Consider the following 26,973-nt stretch of genomic DNA (forward strand, 5'->3'; position numbering starts at 1 on the left):
GGCCAGCTGGGCCTTTTTCTGAGCCACCAGTGCACGGATGGGGAGCCTGCCGGCTTCTCTTGCCATCGCTGCACCGGCGGTGTGAGAACTGGCGCCGCGGGTGCAAGGAACGGGGGAAAGCCAGCCGGCTTCCCTTCCCGCCCCTCCTCGCTAAGCAAAAGTTAGTTGGAAGGTGCTGCTGGGCAGAGAAGAGGGGCTGGCTGCAGCGCAGACGGCTTCTCTTCCCTGCCCAGCAGCCCTGGCGGAGAGAATCCCCGCCGGCTCAGGTAAGTGCTGTGTGTGTGTGTGTGTGTAGGGGTGGGGGCGGGGTTCCGCAGCTCGCGGGGCACCACGCCACGGCCACACTGTGGTGCTTTGGGGGGGGGGGGGCGCGACCGGAGGGGGAGTTTGTCTCCGGGCGCCAAATGGAGCACTCATACGCCTCTGAGCCAGACTTATTAAAGTGTGAGCCTTGCAAAAAGTAACCGGTAGACCAAGAATTTAAGTTGAGGTCGTAGTGGGACTCTTTTTTCATCTTATTTTGGAAGAAGAGGTTTTCAGAAGTACCAACCGTTGCAGGTTTGTTCCTTGGGGTTCTTTTTCCTTATGTAGGTTCTCAACGAGCCTATTTCCTATTGAAACCAAGGGAGAAGTTTTTGCGCGTCTCTGCGTTGTATGCATGTGCCAGTTTTACCCCGAAGATCTTCTAATGGGAAGACGTCCCATTTTGTACAAGCTAAAGGGACTTGGCTTTTCCACTCACACCCGCAGCGGCCACACTCGCGTCTGCGAACACTGCTCTCCACGGGCAGCTTCCACAGGCCCTGGCAATCGTCCTCCTCCTTCTCCTCCACTATAGATAATTTGCTCCCACTTGTAGCATTGTCGGTTCTACACGGGAGATTTTCCATGCTGTCTGCTGCATTAGACGCCCGTTCTTCCATGGCAAGCGAAGGGAGCGACCCAAATTTCAACAGGTGGCGCTAAGACCCTGTAGGAAGAAAAGCACGTCGGAAAAGGAAGTACTAGACGGAAGTTGCGAAAAGCTTCGTCACGTGATTAGAAAAGGGCAGCTGGTGCCCAGCCTCTCGGTTAGTTGGGGACGTGGGGGAGGGTTGTCTTCGTCAGGTGTTTCACAAGTTGGAAGCCGAAGCGCTTTTTTCTGTAGAGGGCTCAATACGAAACAAACGAAAGACTGCTGTTCTTTGCAGTTTGAAAATGAGTCGCGCCTAACGTAACAGGGCAACCAACATACATAAAGACTTAAGATGCATCTTGGCACAACACCCATGCTCCCACAACTATTTGCAAGCTTGGAAGGTTATGCTGTACCGTATAATAAGAGCGACCGAGACAAAGGTTTACCAACGTCAGGGTGGGGCCTGGAGTTCTCGTGACATCGATTCTCCTGGAATAAATAGAGCGGGTTAGGGTGGGTGCCCCTACTCAATCCTCTCCCTAGACTCCGTCCCCAAACCTCCAGAAATTTCCCAAGACTAAAGCTGGCAATGTGACAAAATCTAGGATCTGGAACTAGCCCAGAAATCCAGATTGCCAACTTTCACGTGGGGTCTGGAGTTTTTCCAGAATTATAGATCATTTCCGCTGGTGGAAATGGAGAAAGTGAACTGCATGGCATCACATCCCTGCTGAGCTCCCTTTTCTCTTACCTCAGATATTCCACTCAAATCTTCAAGCATTTATCAATCTATAATTGGCAATTCTAGTTGACACAGAAAAACGTTGAATGCTGCTGCCCCCTCTCTCCATGTTTGGATGGCCTGAGAGGGCCCTATTAGCAATATGCCTTGAGGCTCTTGGCAGACATGCATGTAATAGAAATAGCTTCAGAGGTTAGCTGTGACAAGAGTTTCTCCACACACACCCCCACACCCCCCCACACTGAGCTCCTAAGATTTTTTTAGGATGTAAGTTAGTTTGAACAATAAACTTTCCACTTTGTTTCCAGTTCTATGGGTTTACTGCTATGAGATAAATTTTGTGGTGCATAAGGAAGCTGAGATTACTGATGCTGGATTAATGTATAAACAACAAAGAAGACAATGCTCCCTCCCCCCGCCGCAGAACTCAACTCCATCTTCTCTTGCATTCCCTCCAATATCTCATCCCACTTCTCAAAGGTGATTGAGTGCTGGAGCAGCACTCCTATGGCTCATGAGAGTGCTACCTTCTACTTTCAGGGGTAGAACAGCCTTGTGTCTGTCACAATAGCCAGGTTGGTCTGCAGCAGATTTCCAGGGTATGAACTTTGTACAAAGTCAAAGTTTCCTTCATCAGATACCAGTGAAGGAAACTTTAACTCTCAAAAGGTCATACGCAAGAAATGCTGCTTTTTAAGGTGCTACTGAGCTTGCATCTAACTGCATGTAATAAAAGCACCTGTAATAAATGCCAGCCACAGATGCAGGCGAAACATCAGGAGAGAATGCTGCTAGAACACGGCCATACAGCCCGGAAACCACACAGCACCCAAGTGATTCCGGCTGTGAAAGCCTTCGACAATACAATGCACCTGATGTTAATAAATATAATTTTGTAACATAACAGTACTATGTTAAATTCAACTGTATTTATTTCCAGGTTAAGTGCTCATAGGATTGCAGTTCTGTTTTCCAGTCCTAATCTAGGGCTGTTTCCGCACGAAGGTGGAATACGTCATAAACGCCAACCTCGAGCATCTGGGACCGTCCGGGCACGGGACGGTTCTGGGAACAGCCGGCGCCACGGAGCCGGGCGCTCAGTCAATTCGCATGTCCTGGCCTCCGGGCGTCAGCCGCAGGCTCCGGGGACACGCCTGGCCCTGGCGCCTGCTCCAGCAGGGCAGGGGCGGTCCCTGCTCCTCGCCACGCTGGAGGCCCAGGAACAAGGTGTAAGCCGGGTAGAGCCGCCGCGGAAGCCGCTGCCGTCAGCCAGCAGCGTTTCACGCGGCTTTTCCCCAAAAAGAGCACTGGGAAGCGCTCTGGGGAAACGCCGGCTTCAGGCCGGGCGGGCGGTGCTAGGGCGGCGCGGCTGCATTGCAGCTGCGCCCCCCGTGCGAATGGCAGCCTGGAGACGGTGTTTTTACCGTCTCCAGGCCGCCATTAATTGCCCGTGCGGAAACGGCCTAGCATAATATCTCTGTTCTGTACTCTGATTAAGAATGTATTCCTGTTTATGCCTATTTATATTAAGCATTATCCTTCCCTAGTCCTAAATGTATCTCGCCTCCCAGTACAATGATCAAAACATGCAGATTCTCTGTTGCAGGAATTCCATGGATAAACATAATTAAAGTAATATCTGTGGAAAACATGTAGCAGCTACTATGTGAATGTAGTGGTGGTTAGAGTACTGGATTAGGATCCTAGAGACTCGGGTTCAAAACCCCACTCTGCCACAGAAGTCAAATGAGCAGTCACTCAATCAGCCTAACCTACCTCACAAGATAGTTGTGAGGATAAAATGGAAAAGAACAAAACTGCAAAAGGCAGCATAAATAGGAGAAACTTTGCAGGATGGGAGTTGTGTGCTAGAATTGTGATACAGGACTTAGAAGGAAGTCAGTGGGCAGGAAACTAAGTTAGCCAATACAATTGTCTTGAAAAAAGTTGTTCTCCTCACCTCCTTTTTACCTGACACTAGAACAGATAAACATTATCAGAACTAATTACTATGAATCATAGCTAGCTGCACATTCTTGCACACTTACCGGTTCCACCCTTAAGTCTTTATAGGAACAGAAACTGCAGAGTTAATCTTTATGTGCCTGCTGTCTACAACATATAAACATCCCCACTTCCTTTTAGTTTCGTATTTCAGGACTTTATGTGTACTAGAATATAATGTGTCAACACTGCCAAGGAGACACTATTGGCTCCTGCAATGTTTGCAATATAAATACTGCAGAACATGTTGGAAGATGAAATTGAACATAAATTAATAATTTGCATAGAGTTGCCAAATTCCCCCTGGGCATTGATGGATGATGAGGGTAAGAGTTGCCAGCTCCAGTTTGGAAAACTCCTGGTGATTTAGAGGTGGAGCCTAGGGAAGACAGGGACCCCAGTGGGGTACAATCCCAGAGTTCACCTTCCAAAGCTCACATTTTATCCAGATGAATCCATCACTGTAGTCAGTAGATAAGCTGTAATTCCAGGGGACCTCCAGGTCCCATATGGAGGCTGACATACCCAAATTTGCACTATAATCTGGGACAAAAACACTGGCCATACAAAAACCATGACTCATCTATGCACATTAGCTTCATAGGGTTAGAGACAATATTTTAGTGGAGTCAACAACTATCGTTACTGCTAAATACATCTCCAACTTCAGTAAAATTGCATACTCAAGAATGGTAGAATTTTCAGTAAATCTGAAGGATTTTCATTTAGTAGTATGTCAAATTTTATCCCACTGTTTCTCTAAGGAGATCAGGGCACTTCTTCATTGTTTCCTCACAGCCCCATGAGAAAGATTAGGCTAACAGTGACTATCCAAGTTCACTCAGCAAACTTTATAACTGGCTGGGTATTTAAATCAGTATCCCCAGGACAGCTTGGCTCCATTAAAAACTTGCTTTATAAATTCAAAAAATCAGCTTTTATGAGTGCAACTCATTCCTGTAATAGTGTTCTGGATTATTCTTTGAACACAATTGGTAACACACATTTCTGTCATGAGATCTGGTGGAGAGCTTGTTTGAAGATATGCAGACACTGATTTTAAATAATTACCAACTTTTAAAAACCACAAGTGAATAATTCCAAATACAAGTACCTCCATCTATTAACAGTAAAATTATCTAGGTACATAAAGTTGAAATTTTATTTTGATAATGCTAAGAGTCCACATTTGTTTTAAAATGGGGAGCTCCATTATTCAACTGTTTTTGCTAATAAACTCCCAAATATTCAAGAACACTCCATTTATTTTGCAGCTCAACTAGTACACACTGGTTTTTCACTAAACATTCCTCTTTTCTTCAAGCATTTCTTCCTCAGTGATCACCTGAAAATAACTGTTAAAATGTGAAGTTTGCTAGATGCTGTGGAAAGTCCCAAACTTCAAAATACTTTTTTCTGCATTTTTGGCTAAGACTTCCATTTATTTCCACCACTACTACAGTCATGACCAGATGATTACACATGATTTTTCTGTAGTTTAACACAAATGGAAAAAAATCTCAGTTCATTTCACAGCTGAAGCATACAAATAGCTAAAATAGCTATTTGTTGAAGTTTACAAGGAAGTGATACATTCGTATGTGATTCACACTTCTTCATTCAATCTAGCTAAAGTTAGTCATGTTTAAATGCTATTAAAAGCATTAAGAGTCGCATTAGTTGTTGTTAACTAGCTCTACTGTCTTCAACAGGACCTAGGTAACTTTAGCTGAATTAGTACCAGGGGAATATTTCAGTTTAATGGACAGCCCAAACCAAAGGAGGAGCCCTGAATGGGCTTATGGAGCTAGTGTGAGCTTGCACCGACATGTTTGCCTACCCCACCAGTGCATTTGGCAAATATGGCAGTGGAGTGGGCAAACTGGGAGGCAGGCAGTTGCCACAGTACATGGCACCACCCAACCCAAAAGAGAGACTGGCCCTCAGAACTGTGTTGGCATCCAGGAGGACACCAGCATGACTGGCGACTTTCCCGAGGGTGGAGCTGACCTTAGTCGGCCTCCACTTGTCCTTTTGAGCTGGAAACACTGACCCCAGGGCCCTTGGAGTTACACCACCCAAAAGGTTGGCGTAATGTCACTTTCGACTATGAGGGCTGTGACAGGCACCCACTCAGTCTGATTATAACACCAAGGCAGGGTAACCACTGACTCTAATTTTTTCCCCGCCTTTTCACTTTGGGAACTGGGGTACCTCTAATAATGGCAGCATGAGGCAGAAAGCAGTTTCCCTCAGCCCTGTGATCACACACCAGAAATCAAGGGATGCCCATTATTTTTCCTTCCTGCTCAGACACTCCCCACACAAGGCACACCAAAATAAATATACTGAGGCAAAAGTAAACTTAAACAAGAACACAGTTTTATTTAACCGGCAGAGGAGATGGTAAAGGAATGGATATTTAAACTTGGAGATGGATGGCAGAGTCAAACAAGGCAAGGGACACGAGAAATATATTTACACTATTCACTAGAGAGCTTGGAACAGAGATTTAGTGTTTTGATTTCTTTAGCACAGCATTTAAGATTAGTTAGTTTAGTTGGTTAAATGTTGTTTCCTAAGTTGTTTCAAATAATGTACAGTTCCTTTGCTTAGATGTTTTGGCTTATGGCTATTCACTTACAGGGTCCTAACAGAGGCTAGGTACATTCACTCAGTACCCACATATATCGCCTTCCAAGTTAGGTAAAACCCTTAAAACAAACTCTTACTGAGGTAAACTTAAAACAGATCCCTACACCCAAGACAAACTGATATACTAAAACTCTCCTCTCTTTAGGACAATGGTTCTCAACAACAACAATAGACCTTTATTGGCATAAGAAACAAAAGCGTGAGTATAGACCATCACTAAATTTAAAAGAGTTGTACATGGCGTCTATGAGTAGTTTTACATTCTAAAATCACACTTCATTTATAAAAATAACGAAGATTAAAAATTTTTGTCCATTCCATTGTACATGGGATTGTGAACGGGTATAGTAAAACTACATTTAAAAGACAGGATTAAGATATTCGTTATTCATAGCCTATTTGCTAAAAAGGTATAGCCTTCCCCAAGATCTATAAATTGTATATACTAATTAATACTATAAATTAATTAAATTTCCATAAAATGCAATAAATAACAGTGAGCTCCTTATAAACACCTTCTAAAATACCCCAGGAGTATCAGAGGTATGGAGTATTTCACATTTAAATAGTTTTGTACTTGCCTATTTTACATACCTCTTAAGGACATGACTTGCAGCAAATAATTGGCTATTCTCCCAAGTATAGAAGGATTATTACTGTTTAACAATTTTGGGATTGATATTTTGGGGGCAATGGTTCTCAATCTGTGGGTCACGCCCCCTTGGGGCGCTGAACGACCCTTTCACAGGGGTCGCCTAAGGCTCTCTGCATCAGTGTTCTCCATCTGTAAAATGGATAAATGTTAGAGTTGGGGGTCACCACAGCATGAGGAACTGTATTAAAGGGTTGCAGCATTAGGAAGGTTGAGAACCACTGCTTTAGAAGTCTTTATCCTGGTTTATTAAGCATTCACCTGGCTCTTCAATAAACCCCACCAGTTTACAGTGTCTGTGTATGACTGCTTAAACTCAACACTCTGACTGATACCAGTAGAATCAGTCAGTCTCTTTGGGCTGATCTACCTCCCTCAGAATTTAGTTTTCTCTCAATTATGACAGACAGCACTTAGCAGCTCTTAACAGTAGGAACGATTCCAACCAAAAGCCATCTAGAATGTCTGTGACGGAGAGATATCCTCCTCCTCCCTCTGCATCACACTGCTACTTGCCCAATCAGAGTGAAGGAGGCCACAGCCAACCAGGTGGTTTCACTGTTCCTAAGCCTTTTCTGCTCCGCTTTGAAGGTAAATAGTAAGTTTGCCTTGTCAGAATTGCATTTTAAAATTACATTTTCCTTGCAATCCATCACAGGGGCTTTTTAGATAGCTGGGGTTTTCCAGAGCCTTGCTGCTTTGGCATGCAGCCTGGAAGCCTTCAGGAAGCGGCACAGCAGCAGCACCATCCCTGACCACCGAAGCACTTTTGATTGGGCTGTAAAAGTAGCATTATTACTCTTGGTTTGAAATCTTTAATTTTAGAACTGATATTCCCTTTCACTTACTTTGTAATCAAGAAATACACACATGTATAATTATAAGAGTTCCATGTTTACAATCAAATGTTCTCCACCTATCCTAATGATCACAAAACTTGTTTAGAATTCTAAGTTTACAGATACAATATGTTGTATTTAATCTGTTCATGTTTCTGTAATACTGTTCCTTGTACATTCTTGTAGGCACTATTGGTACTTCCTAATTAAGAAGCAATGGTCGCTACATAGATTGAACTATTCAAAATATACAGTTCCTTCTATATCTGTTTGAATAAAAGAGCTCTCGTGTGTGTGGAATACTTTCTTTTCTGCATTTTTAGTTCAGACTTCCACTTATTTTCATCACTATCTACAGCCAATATCATATAATTGGAAACTCATTTTCTGTACTTTAACACAAATGGAAAAGCCAGGGTCTTTTAAAAAAATCCAGTTCATTTCACAGCACAACTAATGCATATGAATGGCTAAAACAGCTAAAATAACAATACTCTCCAACACACTGGCATTTGACACCTGTTGCATTTAAATATTAGTTTTTGGCTACATGATATTATTTGTTAGACATGCCTAAGGTAATCATACATAATTCTTGTAAATTGTATTTATAATCGCATGTACCTGATGGTGATGGAAAGTGCCGTTAAGTCAGAGTCAATTTACAATGACCCTAGTGGGATTTCAAGGCAAGAGACATTCAGAGGTGGTTTGCTATTACCTGTCTCTGCATAATGAATCTGAACTTCTTTGGTGGTCTCACATTCAAATACTAATCAGAATTGACTCTGCTTGGTTTCTGGGATCAGGTGAGATCAGACTAACCTGGATGAATGAAAAATAACTTACACAGACAGCAGAATTAATCTGTCTTTCTTCAAAGCAGAACATCACAAAGGGAAAAAAATCAGAAATACAGATAATTTGGAATATAAAGTTTCTGACAGAAACTGATCCTATACTTTCCTGATTTCATAAAATTCAGGGTTCTCTTACTGCTTTCCATATAGATCAGGGGTAGGGAACCTGCGGCTCTCCAGATGTTCAGGAACTGCAATTCCCATCAGCCTCTGTCAGCATGGCCAATTGGCCATGCTGGTAGGGGCTGATGGGAATTGTAGTTCCTGAACATCTGGAGAGCCGCAGGTTCCCTACCCCTGATATAGATAGTGTGGAAAGCACTACTGGAAGGTTCTCTTCTGGAGTCCACCTGTTAAACTATCACTAGTGTTCAAGCTTGGTTTGATTCTACAAAACTAAGAGTCATGGATATTTTTCCAAGCACAGAAAATAAAAAAAAATCCATATAGCTCTCCTTAGGATTGCACTGTTAGTCTTCTGAAAAGCCTTCCAGCCCCTTGCATCAATAGCCACACCACCCACTGTGAAGCATTTGCCTGCCTATTCACATATTTCTCACTCAGATGCTTCACTGAGTCTTTATCCTGCCAATAACTCAGGCCCTTCCCTTGTATATCCCTATCTCACTTCTTCCTGTATTAGATTTTACAGTTGGAAGTGTCTCAAGCCCAGATTACTCCTTGGATTGAATCATACCTTGAATCAGGCTCTGCACCATCACCCTATTTTAATCTGGCTTGATATATTTATAGGAACACAGTTACTATTTTATCACATTCTAAGCTAGCCCAGTCTCAACAAATCTCAGAAGCTAAGCAGAGCTAGTCCTGGTTAATATTCGGATGGGAGACCATCAAGAAAGTCCAGGGTCCTTATACAGAGGCAGGCAATAACAAATCATCTCTGCATGTCTCTTGCCTTGAAAACCCATGAGTTAGCTGCGACCTGACAATACTTTACACACACACAGTCTAGTATTGAGGCTCAGCCTCAATACTAGCACAATGAGTCTTTTCAGTATGCATCCAGTGTAGCTATTCCTGAACTCATACTATCATTCTGGACACGCAACCAAAAGAATACCAGCTCCACAATATTATGACCCTTAAGATATCCCTTATCCAGTTCTTCAGCCTCAGTAGAAAGGTAACAGTTCCATGATTGCAGATAACACCCTATTTTGTGAGGAAAAAATCCCGTGTCTTTTGATACCCAATTGCATCACTCAATTTATATCACCTGGTAAGCACTGTGCAGTGGTTTGCTAGGATATGGGTTCACATCCTCACCTCACAAGAGTACTGTTGCAAGGATAAGGGAGAATTATGTTGTATGCTGCTTTGGCTTTCCACTGAAGAGAAAAGCAAGATATATATATCTAAATTAATAAAATAAGATGTTATATTACATATACTTTATTGTCATAAGGCACAGTGAACATGCTTTCCAGATTTATAAAAACAAGCAATTTGTCTGGATTGTATTATAAAGAATGTCATAGCCTCAAGTGTGGTTGTTCCTGGGCCCATACTATCTATACTAAACAACCCATCCAAGAGTGAACAACAACTATGTTATTGACTTTGCAGATTTATTGTTGAGTCAACAACACTTAGGAGAAAATGAAGTTAGAACCAGTTTGGTTAGTGAGAAACAGGTTAGTTTACAAAATACACTGTTCCAAGGAATTAACATGAATTACATTAATAACAAATAAAAGCCTAGATTCTACAAAATAAACAATCTCACCATGTGGGACCCTGATTTAGACTGGGAGCCATGTGTGGAAAAGACAGAGGCTAAACCCTATCATCTCTACGTATTTTTACTAACTGAAAATAGTTTTCTCATAATGTTATCACTCCTTTAAAGGTTTTTTTCCTTTAAAAATTTTTTAATAGTATAGTGTAGGCAAGTATAGTATAGTCTTCAGTCAATAATGACATGCAGGAATGGAAGGTTTAATCACCCTCTTTCTCTCCCCATGCATCCCAGATCAAAGATCAGATCCTACATCATTGCAATTTAACTTTGATTAATGAATGGAGATCTGTGAACTTAATCTTGACTAGATTGGCATGCATAGACAATGGAATGTATGAGATTGTTCTGAATGGTAACAGAATTTAATACCAAGATAAATGTTGCTTGTGCTGCATTCTAAGGAACTGTCACCAAACAGACTGCTTGTTTACCAAGACCAATGTGCATTCGTTTCTCATACAGCCACTGGATCTTAGCACAGCCATGCATATTAAATAACTAGTACATCCCCAAACAGTATACACCGGGATAAGAATAATAATTGTAATAATAATTGTATATTTAATTACTGTGGGTGATCCCACTAAACTGATTTGAAAAACTCCACAGGGTAGAAGACTAAGATAAAGTTTGCTGGCGGGGGGGAGGATCCAATTTTTAAAAAAAGGGAAAACCCTAATTAGCAAGGTTACATTTTCAAGTAACTGTGAATTATTATTAATTGATTTAATATGCTGCCCTTCCCCTTGCAGGCTCAGGGCAGCTTCCAACATATAAAGACAATAAAATCAATAAAAAAGCAGGCAAAATGCAGACAAAATGTTAGGAACAAGATCCACCAGACCACGACCACACAGCTCAGAAAACCCACCATAACCAGTTGAATCCAGCCGTGAAAGCCTTCGACAATACAATAAAATCATACATTAAATAACATTTAAAACATATATGGTAACTAAGCAACTAATCTTAAAATACACTAAAAATTTCACAACTTAAACCAACAAGTCTGAACCAATAAAGAACCAGAACAGTAAAAAAAGGGATGGGTAGAGAAAAGGCCTTTGGATGGTAAAAATGGTAGTCGCCTCAACCATATGCCTCAAATAAACCAGTTACATGTATTTCCCAAAGTAGAATAAGTGAGCCCTGTTCTTTGAGAAAACTCAATGGACAAAAGATGAACTCTTCAGTTAGCCATGCCACAACTACATTACCAGGACCTTGCAGGCTTTGATACTCCAGTAATGCAGGGCTAATTGATATTTGTAAAATGGCTTCTGCTGCAAGAACAGAGTTCATGGTTTGTTAGATACTAATTTCATTTATTTAATGAATACAGTTTTAGCGGCATTCTATTCTGCATGTTAATGAAGTAAAGATATCCATCTTGTAGTTCTGCTCATCCTTTAACTAAGAACTGTTTTATTCAAATTGTACCTGAGACACTATTACAAGCCGTACTAAATAAGCAAATTACTCTTTTCCAGCACCAGCTGCATTATCTGTACTATGTCAGGAATCAAACCAACAGATAAACATATCTGAATAAAATCATACACGATATACCAAGTATACTTTCAACAGTTATTTTATCCTTTCAACAAAAGAGAGGGGGGAGGGAGAACTACATAGTGAAGACTGAGTTAATATAAAAACCATTGAGATGCGGTGTCGCTGTTAGATTTCAAATCCTACTCGGCCATGAAGCTTCTAGGTAACCATCGGCCAGTCACTTTCTTTTAGCCAAGTGTACCTCAAAGGGTTGTTCTGAAAATAAAATGGAAAGGGGGGGGGGGGTAGTCTACAAACACTACTATTGACTCCTCGCTACAGAGAATTCCCCTCCCCCCGATCTTTAACTAAGTTAATCGTCACTGTCTAAAAACTAATCTCATACGCAGCCTAACCAATCCAGGTGGCGGGGTTGCTGTACAGAGAAAGAATATGTCCGTCTGCAAGAATAAAACATAAAATGACGCCACTATAATTTGATTCCACGGACACCATCTAGGTCGGCAGGCGCGACACACATACTATAGACACCGATATGCTTAGCAGTACGGCTGTGACGCCCTCTCACATCCAAACAAAAACATCAGACGTCCACTGCAGCCTTTATCTCATCTCCTGCTCAGGCTCCACAGCATCCTTCACCAAAGCAGCTTCAGGTTAAATTCCAGCGGCGCCCACACTGCAAAAGCCCAACGTGCCAGCCCCTCTACCACCCTTAAGCGGACCGCCACCTACGTAACACTTCCGTCTTCACAGCCACCAACGCCCCCCCCCCCCCTTAACTCTTTGGGCGATCCTGACTACGCTTGCGTAAACATTTCCCTGTCCCGGTTTTTTGTTCCTACAGGCCCCTGTGCTGTGAGGGCAGCCCCACCCACACACAAAAAGATTTACGCCACGCAGTGACAGCGTATGCATCTGCGCACGCGCTCATTTTGCAAGCGCTGAAGGGAAAAAAGGGAGGAGATAGAGAAGAAGGAGGTTGTGGGGAGGAAAAGAAAGTCGTCATGGTTCCGTAATTCTCGCGATGGTTCGATTTACAAACTGTTAGCCTGCTCAGAGGGGCTGAGGGTCGGCGAGAAAGGGGAGGCGCTCATCTCCCGCTCGTCCTCGCGACGACGGCATCGTCTCTGCCCACGAGGGAGGTGCTTGAGAAGAGGCCCCGCCCCGCAGTATGTGCCGCCGTCACCTCCTCCTGCGGGACTAGCGGCGGCTGAGGGGCTGCCTCAGTTTCGCTCTGCCTGTGGTGGCGTCGGCTGGCCTGTGCCGGAGCGGCCGGGCGAGAGCCCCTCCATGAACCTGCACCAGGTGCTCACGGGCGCTGTCAATCCCGGGGACCATTGCTTCTCCGTGGGGAGCGTCGGAGGGCATCCCTTCACGGTGAGCTTGTCTTCGTGCCGGCTCCTTTCAGCTTCTTTCTCTCGTCGCCGCGTTGCTTCACCGCGTCTGACTTCCCCTTCCACTCTCCTCAAGGTCCAACCGTGCCGTGGTGTCCGTTTTGGGCACAGCTTAGGCGGGTGACTGGCCAGGCTGGCAAGGGTTATGCACCAGGGATGGGACTGGTCGGGTGAGACTAACTGGCTGGGCAAGTCCTTGTTGACCCACACGTACACACAGGGTCCATTTGTTCCACCTGAGCCGAACTCTTGTCGATATTATAAGTAGACTTCGGCGTCTCCGGTTAGGTTGAGGCTTCAGCTCTCACCTCTTCCTCTTGTTTCTCTCCCCACGTCTATCCTGGATGCGTTTCTGCTTCTTCTTTTCACTGCTAAAACAATTATTCGAGTGTTAATCAGCCATATATTAACTGAGATTAATGTTAAGGGAAGGACAGTGGAACTAAAATTTGCTTTCATTTTGTGTCCCCAGATACCAGAGATAAGTATTTCTCACATGCTCAGAGGCATTGTTTTATTAGTTTCCTTATAGGCTGAGTAGTCCCACAGGGTCAGAAGCTCAGTCCTAGTTTAAATTGAGCTCAAGTTGTAAATAGATGCAGCAGACAATTCTATACAATCCTTGTCTCTAAGGAAAACATCTTAGAAACATTGTTTTTGTTCTTGATTTTTAATCAGTGCTTCTTCTGTTTATCTGTGTGGCAGAATCTGATACATTATTTTGAACTGAGATTATATATCAAAGGACAAAGTGCTTGGAAGTAAAGTTTGTGGTTTGTGTAGTAAAATATTCTGTACTTATGTAACTGCACTAGTACAAGTATGTCTGGCTGTGTCACCAAGACTTAACATTTCCACATAACAGAGATTTTTATCATTTTATAGTTATTGATATTTAGACTAGTACACTATATTTACATTGTCTAAGAATACCTTTACGTTTTTATTATTTCTGGTGGGGGGTTTGGGGGATTTTGTATTTTAATGCTTTTACATAGTGAAACAATTAGCTATCTTTCTAGAAAATAATCAGAAAAAAACTTTTTAACTCTCATGCTTCCAGAATAGTTCTATTTGTCTTGCTTATTAATGTTTTCTAGTATCTGCCTTTAAATTCATCTTCTTGTTTTACTTTAATTGTATGATCCTTTCATTTTCTGTGTATTAGACAGCTGAGTGTATGTTAAGTCACAAATGATTTACGGCGACCCCCATATGTGTTTTTAAGCCAAGAGACATTCAGAACTAGTATGGACTGAGAGAGTTCTGAGACAGCGGTGTTTGACCCAAGATCGCCTAGCAGGCTTCATGTGAAGGAGAGGGAATTGAACCTGATTCTCCAGATTAGAGTCTGTCGCTCTTAAGCGGTACACAAAGATGGCTTTATAATGAAGCTAAAAAACAGGATATGTAGCTGATCATTCTTTGTATTGTAATTTGTGTTTGCCATATCATTTTTGAGATGTTGGTAGAAACAGTGTAGCTACAATGTTGCATTAAAGACATTTTTCTTGCGGCTTGCTGGATAGGGGGTCTAGATTTCCACAGTTAACCAGTTATTTGGCTACATTTTGATCACCTTCGTAACATCTCTCAATAGCAGATTGGACAACACCTAAAACAAATGATTACTGAGGTTGGTCTTCAAATATTCTCAGTCTTTTATGAGCTTAAAATTTAAATGAAGTGAATGGATGATAAAAATTGTATTCAAACTGCGTTGTATTACATTGCTAACTATGTGTTCAAGATAGTGATGGGATATGTTGTATTTAAAAATAAGCTTTGAAATATTTGAGTAATTTGGTCATCTCATTGATGTTGATCCTTGATAGCTGTGGGAATGTTAATTTTTTTAAAAATGCTGTCTGTTGATTCTGTTTCTCTCCTGAAATTTTGTGGAATAGAAATTCTTACCATATAGGGCCAAACTAGATGAAATTAGACTGAGTTGTTTCTTTTCATGTGTCCTTCATTTACACTGGTGCACTGTACACACTAGTGAATGTACATCTTGAAGGTATATTCATATATCTGTAAGAAAAAGCCGACAGCTACACTTGGATAAATGTATTATTTTGATCACACATTCAGCTGTATGTACATTGAATGTAAGCAACATACACATAAAGAAAAATTAAATGTACACTATCTTCATCACACTGCCTCATGGGATGTATGGGTGTTCACTGTAACTTGTGAACATAGCTACTAAGCTGTATATTAAACAGCTTGGAAAGGGGCTCAGGACTTTAATTGCTCTTAATTGTTCATCCAATCAGGGATTTGGGGTTAGGTTTTTTGTTCGTTTATACATCTCAATTTTAGTGCTAAACATGGGCTAAAAAATGAGACATTGCAGGGAGGAGTCACAAAAAGGAGGAAGGCTGTGCCATGTTACCTCCATATACCATGTACAGCTAAAGATTATTCCACTTCCTTTGTGTGGACATGTGAATGACTTCCACATTGGCCCTTTATATACTACAGACTTAGCGTGTTTTGTTTATCTGTAATATTTTTCACAGAAAGCTTAAACACAGCATAGAAAGCTGTGTGACTCTCATTTATATATAGAAGTGGAGGAAGGCAGGAGTTATGGCTCAGTATTAAAACATTTGCTGGATGTGCTGAAGTTCTGCGGTTCAATCCTTGATCATCCTAGCTTTAAAGGGTCAGGAAGGAGGTGATATGAAATACCTCTGTTTGACATAAATGAGCTGCAGCCAGTTTGAATAGACAATATTTACCTTGATGGACCAGTAGGTAAAAAGATGGGCATCCCAATCCTGAAGAAGGGGGCAAGCCACTTTAGAGCTGATGCATGGCTGAACTGGCAAAATTTGCCCACCTCACTAGCGTAAGTGGCATTCCAGGAGCATTCCCGATGTTAATCAGTTTCCATCGAACCTTTGCATCAGGAACATCTCTGGTGTTACTGTCAGACTTATGCCATAAAAGCAGCAACTTAAGTTTGTTTCTTTGGTGGGGCTCTTCAGGTGGCTGGAGGGATTTTGAATATCCCTCCTGCCTTCGCTGCCCAGAGACCCTTTGAAGGCAGCTTGAAGCTGGTTTTGCTGTTCCGTCTCTGGCCACTGCAATGCTCCTCCTCTGGAATGTACTGTTAGTTTCATTGGCTGTAATGGGAGTCAGTAATACATAGTGATGCTGGGGAGACTTTTTTCAAGACCACTGTTGAATAAATAGCTATGTAGATGGGATTGGAAAATTTAATTACCATATATACTCGAGTATAAGCCGACCCGAATATAAGCTGAGGCACCTAATTTTACCACAATAAAACTGGGAAACTTATTGACTCGAGTATAAGCCTTCAAACTTGACTCAGTATCAGCTAAAACAGAAGATTTGGGAGCAAGATGAGATAGAGTTGCTTAATAGAGTTTGCATTAGGGATGAGCAGTTTTCCAGCACTCTAGAAACACAAATGAACCACTGTTTTCCTCCAAATGTAGAATAATTCTGGGATTCATAGCCATGCCAACCTAAACTTTGCTCCAAAGAAAGTCTTTGTCTTCAGCAACATCAGTATTTGGCAGTAAACTACTATATGAAGAATTGTATTCATCTAGAATGCAATGCACCAATAACCTTTAGGAGAGAAATGCCTCAGTTTCTTTTAACACACACACACACAACCTCGTTGTAATGCTATGCAGGCTGTCCTTACAGCTTGTTTTTACTTCTTTCTGGTGAGTTAGAAAAAAAGCAGCAACATGCTTACCAGATCCCCACAGCAGCCCCAGCTCTGGCCGCCATCTTGGAATTACCATATATACTTGAGTATAAACCGAGGGAGGCTTTTTCAGCATAAAAAATGCTGGAAAAGTCAGCTTATACTCGAGTATATACGGTAGGTTGATTGACTAGAGCTCGAGAATGAATTTAGAAAATGTGTTGCTATAAGACATTATCTTGTCTGTACTGATATAGAATGTACTTAGTTTAGTATAATGTGCAAAAATGTTATATATTGCTTATGAAAAATCTGAAAGAAAGGCAGCCTTTAGGCCTGTTCTATGACATATTGACAGCCATATTGACTGCATTGATGAGTATAACTATGAGCTGTTTAATTTATACTTGAGGCTGTTTTAATTGAAGCTGTGCTACAAATTTTAGTACTACAGAGCTTGTAGAGCCATACTGAATTTTTGATGCACTTGAAAATGGCAAGTAATGCATAATATTTGGAAGTGACCTTTGTAAACACAGAATGAAGATGATTTTACAGAAAATGTTATGCTGAACGTTTGGGTAAATTGGAGAATCTATGATGGAGAGAAAGGCTCAATCCCCATTTTACCTCCTTTTTTCCCCTGAAGAAGAGAGCAGGCTCATCTAGAGATGGTAGTAGGGAAGGCACAGCATCTGGGCTGCTAGTTGATATGGGCAGAGAAATAACTGAGAAACACCTTGCTGCATTGGTTGAGTACACATCCCCCAGGCCAGATGATATGTACCTTGGAGTTCTCAGAGAACTTTCTAGATAGTTTGCAGAACCTTTGGCCATAATCTTCCAAACCTCTTGGAGGATGAGAGATGTCTCACAAGGCTGGAGAAGGACAAATGTTTTTCCTAATTTTTTAGAAAAGGGAGAAGGAATGACCCGGGAAACTACAGGCCAATCAGTCTGATCTCTGTCCCAGAGAAGATATTGGAGATTTTAAAAGAATCAATCTGTGAGCATCTGAAGGACAACTTAGAGACCCAGAGAAGTCAGCATGGAATTATTCCCAACAGATCCTGCCATTCAGCTGTCTTCTTCTCTGAGGCTCATTCCGCACATGCAGAATAATGCACTTTCAGACTGCTTTCAGTGCTCTTTGAAGGTGTGCGGAATAGCAAAATCCACTTGCAAACAGCTGTGAAAGTGGTTTGAAAGCACATTATTTTGCGTGTGCGGAAGGGGCCTCAGTGATGAACTTTCTGATTTGAAGAATGCTGTAGATTAATTTACCTGGATTTTAGTAAAGCTTTTGACAGGGTTCCCCATGATGTTCTAATGAGTTAACCAGAAGATTGTGGACTGGTTAGGGAACTGGTTGGAGAACTGCACTCAATGAGTCAATGGCATCTGAATGGAGGGAGGCATTCAGTGGGATGCTACAGGGCTTGGTCCTGGGCCCAGTACTTTTCAATATTTTTGTGAATGATCTGGCTGAGGGTTTGGAGGGACAGATTAAGTTTGCAGATAACACCAAATTGGTATTATACCAGAAGATAGAGATAGAACTGAACAAAAACTGAACACACTGGAAATGTAGGCAGATGTGACAAAGATAAGTGCAAATTTCTACCTCTGAATAACAACAATGAGGAACACAAACACTGGATGGGGGATAAACTACTGTTTAGCAGTGTGTGTGAACAAGATTGTGGGGCATGGATGGACCATAAGTTAAATATGAGCAGCCAGTGTGATACAGAGACAAAAAAGGACTAGTGTGTTCTTGGGTTGTATCAACAGAGACATAACATCCAAATCGCAAGAAGTCATAGTCCCAATGTACATTGCATTAACTATGCCACACTTGAAGTATAACATGCAGTTCTGGAGTCCTCACTTCCTAGAGGGAAAGAGTGGCCTTACCATAGGAGTCGGCACGGTGTCCTCCCCACTGGCACAAGGGGAGGACACTGGTAGAGGGGGCAGATACACAGGTGGATGGGTGCCTTGCAGTTCTGTGGCGCCTGACCCTGGAAACGGCCAACATTTGTTTAGCTCCACCAGCACAGAAAGATGGCCCGGCATGGCTAGGGACATTTTGGGGATGTTCCAGAAGGTGGAGCTGACTTTAATTGGCTTCCACTGCCCTCCTAAATCCTTGCGTGCCAGTGGAGCCAGCCTCAGACATATACCATATCCTATGGGCAATTTTAGCCAGTTGGGGGGTTTTGTTTCATTTTTGGACTTCTCACACAGCAGAGAAGCCTTTGGAGGTGGCACCACTGGTGCCATTCCCACCCTCCTGGGATGTTTGGATTAGGCTGCAAGGCCTATAATGAAAGGCTGAAGGATTTGGGAATATTTAATCTGGAGAAAAGGAGGTTGAGAGGGAACATGATTATTCTATATTTGACTGGCAGTCTCTTAAAGGGGGTCAGGGAGCTGTTCCTGTTTGGCAGCAGACAATAGGATTCACAACAGTGGATTTAAACTACCCTCTGAAATGTACCATCTGAATATTAGGGTGAAAAAGTTGTTCAACCATGAAATCGACTACCGAGGTTGGTGGTGAGTTCCCCTTATTGGCAGTCTTTAAGCAGCAGCTGGAAAAACTCTTGCCAGGGGTGTTCTAGCATTGATGGCCTATATGGCCCCTCTGGCAGGAATTGTTACATTTAGATTTAACCAGTTCTTTAGATATGTGCCTTCCCTTTTCTGGACCATTATGGAAAATTCTTTCGGAGTTTGAGTGGAAAATGGTAGTAGGTAGGAAGAAAAATACCACAGCTGGTCTTCTCAATTGTATTCGAAGTACTACTAAAGGACCCCAATTCTCAGCGTAGTGTAACTGGCAAAACTGAAACAGTAATTTATGTACTATTGTGCACTATGAGGATATCTGTGTCTGGTTTACACATACACATTACACATGTAATCCATACAGTCCAAACCTGTAAAACCAATTTAAGAATTGGAATTAAAGCTTTTTCCTGAATATTTATGAAGATTGCTTTCACTTTTCAAGTCTAGATAAAATCAACATGCTTTATACTTTAAAAAAGGAAGTGAAGTGGATTGTAAAGATAAACAATATTTGTTTTAGTATGAGATTTTGCTAGTCAGTGCTGGACACTGTGTCAGACCACTTTACTAATACCCAGGTCTCATGCAGAGGAGTTTTCACAGGTCTACTACTCTGAGTTTCTTCAACAGAGATTCCAGGACTTGAACTAGGACTTTGTACATGCACTGGTATGGGGGATTTGTCCCTTTCCATGTTTTTACTGTGGCATCATCAAATAAAAATTCTTGTTCGTCAATGCTTGACTGGTTTTTCCTGGTTTTAAAAATGAAAAAGTAAGCATAAGTATTGTTGACTAAATAGTCCAAGAACATGGTAATGTCAACATTCACTGCTTGTTGGAGTTACAGCATTGAGTTGATTACATCACAAATAGCTTAAGGCATTTTTACCTTAGAGGTGATTTGGAAAGCCTTTGCTTTATTTGCTGAAAGTTCAGCTCTTTCTTTCTGCCTCTGTTTTCTATTTTGATACATCCATATACCAGATAAATCCAAGGTGATTACTGCATGGAAATAATTAAAATTATCGTCCATTTTGTCACAGCTGACATTTTGTGTGTTGGGGGAATGTTGAAGGTGGTCTTCCTTTGCAATATTAATGAAACACATGTAATAATATTGTAAAAGAAGGCCACCTTCAACATCTCTTCCCCCCCATTCCCCAGCATGTCAGTAGTAGCAATGTGGAAGGTGATTGCCTCTGACAACATACTTTTTTTCAGGAAGCCATTCAGTTTAGACACCAAAGCTGTAACATTATAGACAGATCATTCATCGAGTTGCTAGGGGAAAAGTCTGAATAACTGCTGACTTTCAAAGGGAGAGCAACCATTGCTTCTATGTCCAGTCGTAGGTCTGATGTAGTTTGAGATCATTTTTAATCTAGCACACTATAATTAAGGATACTATGCTATGCATTCTTATTTGGGATTTATTTCTCAGAAGGCAAGCACAGGATCAGACTACATGCCTGAACACTTTTTGTTTAAGACTGCTGGAAAACTGCACACTTGAGCTTTTTTCAGGTCTACCAAGCAACATTTCCTCTTTGTTTTTTCATTGCACCTAGTGCATAGAACAGTTCTACTGAACATAAAACTAATGACTTGCTCCTTTATGGTGCTTCTATTTTAATTATTCTCAAGATGAACCAGCATGATTTCAACAACTAAAGATACACACAGACAAGAACTCTCCTGTAAAATAAAAAGTCTACCCTCTGATTTCTTCTGCATCAAATATAAACACAATTAAAGATTTAGCACTTGCTTTCTCATTGCAAATATAGAAATAAAATTCAATTAGTTCTTACTTAATTATTGCTAGCTAAATGTGAACCACTCTTTTCTCTATTATGTCAATTTTCTTACTCTCCTAGTCCTTAAATCTACAAATACTTTCTTTTTTTTTCATATTAATAAAAAGGTTCACCAAGAGTTTCCAGCTATTCATAAACTTAGACAGATTCATTTGTCTAATCAAGGAAGTGTGACTTGAGAATGTATGGTTTTGAAGACTCCAAGACTCTGTTTTTGAAGTAGAATTATGTAACAATGATGGTGATATTATTGTGAAAAAAGAGAACAAGAAGAGAAGAAGAATTTGGATTTATACCCCACCTTTCTCTCAATGCAGGTTACAAACTCATTTTCTCTTCCTCTCCCCACAACAGACCCCTCGTGAGGTTCTGAAGAATTGTGACTAGACCAAGGTCACCCAGCAAGTTTCATGTGTAGGAGCAGGGAATCAGATCCAGTTCACCAGCTAAGGGTCTCCAGATTAGAGTCCACCTACTCTTAACCACTACACTACCCTGGCTGATCTTAATGACTATTAACACTGGCAAAAAAAATATATTATGATTACAAAAAAAATTATGATTACAACATTAATCTTAATCACAATTTTTCCCCAACAATGAACGCTCAAGTTTGTTCCACCTTAGCAAGTGTTTTCTGACTTCATTCCATGTTTTGACATAATTATTTTGAAATAATATACAATTTATATTGGTTAACGTAATGCCGAGATACGCCTGCGTGGTGTAGTGGTTGGGAGTGGCGGACTTCTGGAGAACCAAGTTTGATACCTTTAAAAAAAAAGATTCCTCACTCCTTCACATGAGTGGCAGACTCTTACCTGGTGAAATAGATTTGTTCTCCATTGAACGAGAGGACATCTGGGTGATTCTTCATTCACCAATCAGGGAGGCAGGAAAATTTGATTTATTTGCAGCTCCTTGGTCACTGGGCACCGCCCCTTTGCACTCCAGTTCTTTTCCTGCCTCAGGGACGAGCAGTACTAATCTTTCTTTTTAAAAAAAGCTGTCTTGCTTTTTTTGCTAGCTTTAAGCTTTTCTCTATTCTATTCTTCCTTCCTTGCTGCCTTCAAATTAAAGGAGAGGTCTGTAGCCCTCTGGGCAGTAGAATAGCGAGATGGCTCCTTTTTCGGATGTTTCTCATCGGCCACTGCTTCCTTGCTTCAGCTCAGGCAAGGGCAGAAAAGGGGGATGCACGTTTCCTGCTATGCCTCACAAGCCAAAAGTTTTTCTTTCCTCCGAAAAGGACACGCTGGCTGAACTCAGTGGATTGGTGATCAGGGAAAGTTCGTCCCAACTCTGGGTGACCTGTTCCCTTTCCCCTGCACCGGAGTCTCTCCCAGGCACACTCCGGGAGTGAGATTTTGGGAGTCGCGGGGAAAAGTGCGGTACCATGCTCGCTGCTGGAACAGTATGGCCACCACTTGCAGATGCTGGAGGGCTTTCACTTTGGATGAAGAAGATCCAGGTCCTTCTCCAGGTCCCCAGTGACCTGGAATCAGCTTCCAACGTTCCCCTGTCTCCACCAGAGTCTCTGGAAAACCAGCAGATGGGTGAGAACCTCTCCTCCTTTAAAGCTGAAATATTAAGGTTCATTAAAGACTCTTATTCTAATGAGAAGGCAGCTATGATGGAGGAGATGGTAAAGATTGTAGGGACCATCTCCAAACTGTAGGGGTGCCAACCCCCTCCCTGCATTCCCAGGAGAAAACCTTAAAAAATCCCATACTGAGAATAAATGGGCTCATTCCCCTTGGAAAACCAAGGCAGCCCTGAAGAAGCCCAGGGTGAGTCCTGACTGTGATCCCTGTGAGTCCTCAGATTCAGATTCCGCCCCAGGGGAGGCAGAACATCCCTCCTGAGGGGAGAAAGTTCCAGAGGGCATAGCTGTCCAGGAACAAGCAGCAGATTTCTTTAACCCTGAAGATTACCAATATCTATTGTCAAGATCTATTTCAACCCTCCACCTGGATGAGGACCCTGGGGGTGAGGACACTGGTAAACCCAAATGTAGATACAGACATAGAGGGGATGCAAAGTATTCTCCATCATCTCAACATCCAAAAAAGGTTTTCCCATTCCCAGAGCTATTTGAGGATCAGATTAACTGAATTTGCATTCTAGGGTGATAGGTTGTTTGGAGAAGAGCTGAATAGCATTCTGGTAGAAGCTAAAGCTTGATCCCTTCCAGTCTGGCTTCTGTGCTGGGCATGGGACGGAGACTGTCCTCATCGCCATCACAGATATGCTCTGCATGCAGCTAGACCAAGGCGGATCGGCGCTGCTGGTGTTGCTCGATCTCACAGCAGCGTTTGATGTGGTCGATCACGACTTTTTGATCCACCGCCTGGCTGCCTCTGGAATACGGGGCACTGTCCTTCAATGGATTGCTTCGTTTCTCCAGGGTCGGGGTCAGCAGGTATGGTGCAGGGATGAGGCTTCCCACAGAGCCCCACTTAGTTGTGGGGTTCCTCAGGGAGCCTTGCTTTCCCCGCTTTTATTTAACATCTACATGTGACCCCTTGCTCAGCTGGTGTGGAGTTTGGGGCTGGTCTGTCACCAATATGCGGATGACACCCAGCTCATTCTGTTGATGGAGGGGGGGGGCGGCCTCAGCCCCTGCAGCTCTACAGCACTGTTTGGAGTCGGTTGCTGGCTGGTTGAGGCAAAGTAGGTTAAAACTTAATCCAACAAAGACGGAGGTCCTGTGGCTGGGCCAGGGGGAGGGACCGGGGGATTTTCAGCTGCCTATTTTGGAGGGGGTTGCGTTGGCCCGACATCCCTGGCGCGCAGCCTGGGGGTCTGCCTGGACTCTTCATTATCAATGGAGGGCCAGGTGGCCCATGTCACCCGGGTTGCGTTTTTCCATCTTTGCCAGGCGCGGCGGCTGGCTCCCTATCTCTCCCAGTCCGACCTGGCCACTGTGATCCATGTGACGGTCACCTCGAGGTTGGATTACTGTAACTCGGTCTTCGCAGGCCTTCCCTTGCGATTGATCCGGAAGTTGAAGCTGGTCCAGAATGCAGCGGCTCGGCTTTTGACAAGTAGTGATTATTCAGATCATATCACCCCTGTGCTATGCCATCTGCACTGGCTCCCAGTGGAGTTCCGGATCACAGGTTCATTGTCAGTTTCAAAAAGAGCTCCCTAGAACCTGCCCAAAGCCTGGAACACTTAAGGTTCCACATAGAGGTTCTCAGGCATTAGATGACCCAGTCAAGACCAGTGGCAGGGCAAGTGACGCCAAGGTCAGCCGGGTTGGGGCCAGATTGCAGCTATTTCACCATGTCTTGTACCCTCTCAAATACAGACATTTGGGCACTAGACATAGTTACTTACAGCTATGTGATAGAATTTCGTTCTATGCCCCCTGACAGATTCATTCCCTCTCCCTGATCCAAGGACTGGGAAAAGATAGCCAGCAAGCTAGAATTGGTCTCCCACCTTACCAGCATAGGTGCAATAGAACCTGTACCCCAAATCAAAGGGGTCTGGGGTCTATTCCATATTATTTACAGTTCCAAAAAAGAATGGGGAGTGGAGGGCAACTCTAGAATTGAAATGCGTAAACAAATTCATAAGATTGCGCCACTTCCGGATGGAGGGCCTTCAGTCCATCGCCGACTCCCTCCAACCAGACGAATACCTCACCTCCATAGACCTATCAGCGGTTTACCTCCACATCCCAATATTCAATACTCATTGCCGCTTTCTCAGGTTTTCAATAGGGCCAGTTCATTTTCAGTTCAAGACCCTACCATTTGGCCTTTCCATGGCCCCACAAGTATTTTCAAAGGTGTTAATAAACCTAATCATGCACCTCGGAGAATGGGATTCATCTTCACCCATATTTAGATGATATCCTCATCAGATCAGACCCCCAAGTTAGGCCCAGAGGGATTGCTCCCTAACCATCCAGACATTAGAGACCCACAGGTTCATTGTCAGTTTCAAAAAGAGCTCCCTAGAACCTGCCCAAAGCCTGGAACACTTAGGGTTCCACATAGACATGAGGTCATGCAAACTGACCATCCCCATAGAGAAACAAACTCTGCTGAGGAACAAGATCAGGTCCTATCTAGCTCCAGATGTTAGCCTTGGCCAGTCTGATGGGTCTCATGGTGGCCTATTTGGTGGCATTCCAGTGGGGTTGGTTCCACTCCAGAATTTTCTGCGCCCCTATCAACTTCAGATCACACGCAAGTCTCACCGATTACTTATGGTCCCAAGAGAGGTCTGATCCAGCCTGATGTGGTGGATCAACCCAGTCAACTTGTCGCAGGGCATGCACTTCTGGATATTCTCCACCCGACAAATGTTCACGGATGCCAGCCTCTCTGGATGGGGAGCAACTCTGGAGAACAGCCACACCCAGGGGTTATGGACTCCTGAGGAAACCAGGATGCAGATCAATCTACTGGAACTCAGAGCCATCCGCTTGACATTACTACATTTCCAACCCGAACTCCAGGGACCCATATATTGATCCAGATGGACAATGTGGCAGCCAAGGCCTTCCTGAATCACCAGGGCAGGTCCAGATCCCCGATCCTCCAGAAGGAGGCAGTCCTCATCTTCCAGTGGTCATAGCGAGATCTCCTGTCGATCTGAGCAGAGCATATCCGGGGAGTTCTCAATGTCCAAGCAGACTGGTTGAGTCGCCAGTTGATTCACCCAGCCTTCCTGCTGATTCCACAGTCCTTGGGTACTCCAATTGTGGACCTGTTCGCCTCCCACCAAAACAGACAGGTTCCCAGATTTTTCTCAAGGTTCAGACATCCCCTTACAGAAGCAACTGATGCCCTATCATCAATTTGGCCTACAGGCCTCCTCTATGTTTTTCCTCCAATTCCTCTGATTCTATGTGTATTGCACAAGGTCAGAGAAAAGAAGGCGGATGTCATTCTGGTGGCACCCTGGTGGCCCAGATGACCCTGGTTTGCCAACATACTCAAACTTGCGCAAGGTCAGAGAAAAGAAGGCGGATGTCATTCTGGTTGGCACCCTGGTGGCCCAGATGACCCTGGTTTGCCAACATACTCAAACTTTTGGTACACAAGCAATTCCATCTCCCCCAGCGCAAAGACCTCCTACACCAAGGTCCGGTACTTCATCCCAATCCAGATTGTTTGAATTTGACCACCTGGAGATTGAGTGGAGAGAGCTGAGGTTCAGGGGATACTGCGCTGAAGTTGCGGACACCATCCTAGCCTCCTGGAGGTCTTCAACAAGACAGATCTACAATACTACGTAGGAAGCATTTGTGAGATGGTGTTGGAGAAAGAAGGTAGTTCCTACACGACCCACTGTCAGCGAGATCCTCCATTTTCTGCAGGATGGCCTCATCTCAGGCCTTAAGGCGTCCACCCTTAAATGACAAGTAGCAGCTATTGCCTCTGTAGTTCAATCCCTGGAGGGACTTAATCTGAGTTCTCATCCCCCCATCAGGAGATTCCTTCCAGGGAGCTACTTGAAAGGACAGAGCGGTGAGGCACCATTTTCCCACCTGAAAACTACACACCATGCTTCACGCCCTCACAAAGCCACTGTTTG

At 43.1% G+C, this 26,973-nt stretch overlaps 2 protein-coding genes across 5 annotated transcripts in view; one reads left to right on the top strand and one right to left on the bottom strand.

Annotated features, from left to right (window-relative positions):
* DTWD2 (DTW domain containing 2) overlaps positions 1-12,794 on the bottom strand; it is an 82,938-nt gene extending 70,144 nt beyond the window's left edge. The window contains exons 1-2 of one of the 3 annotated variants that reach the window (XM_048503692.1): positions 12,666-12,794; positions 745-970 (exon numbers count right to left, since the gene is read on the bottom strand). In XM_048503692.1, coding sequence (XP_048359649.1) covers positions 745-923 — 179 coding nt within the window. In that variant the 5' untranslated portion in view covers positions 924-970; positions 12,666-12,794. Of the gene's footprint in view, positions 1-744; positions 971-12,452 lie in introns of all 3 variants that reach the window. The other 2 variants (XM_048503691.1, XM_048503690.1) reach the window with 2 other exon arrangements.
* A 229-nt stretch (positions 12,795-13,023) lies between these two features.
* The window catches only part of DMXL1 (Dmx like 1), a 122,602-nt gene continuing 108,652 nt past the window's right edge, over positions 13,024-26,973 (top strand). The window contains exon 1 of one of the 2 annotated variants that reach the window (XM_048503688.1): positions 13,024-13,310. In XM_048503688.1, the coding sequence (XP_048359645.1) occupies positions 13,224-13,310 (87 nt within the window). In that variant the 5' untranslated portion in view covers positions 13,024-13,223. The remainder of the gene's footprint in view (positions 13,311-26,973) is intronic. The other variant, XM_048503687.1, reaches the window with a different exon arrangement.

This window comes from Sphaerodactylus townsendi, linkage group LG07 (assembly GCF_021028975.2).
Source record: "Sphaerodactylus townsendi isolate TG3544 linkage group LG07, MPM_Stown_v2.3, whole genome shotgun sequence".
NCBI lineage: Eukaryota > Metazoa > Chordata > Lepidosauria > Squamata > Sphaerodactylidae > Sphaerodactylus > Sphaerodactylus townsendi.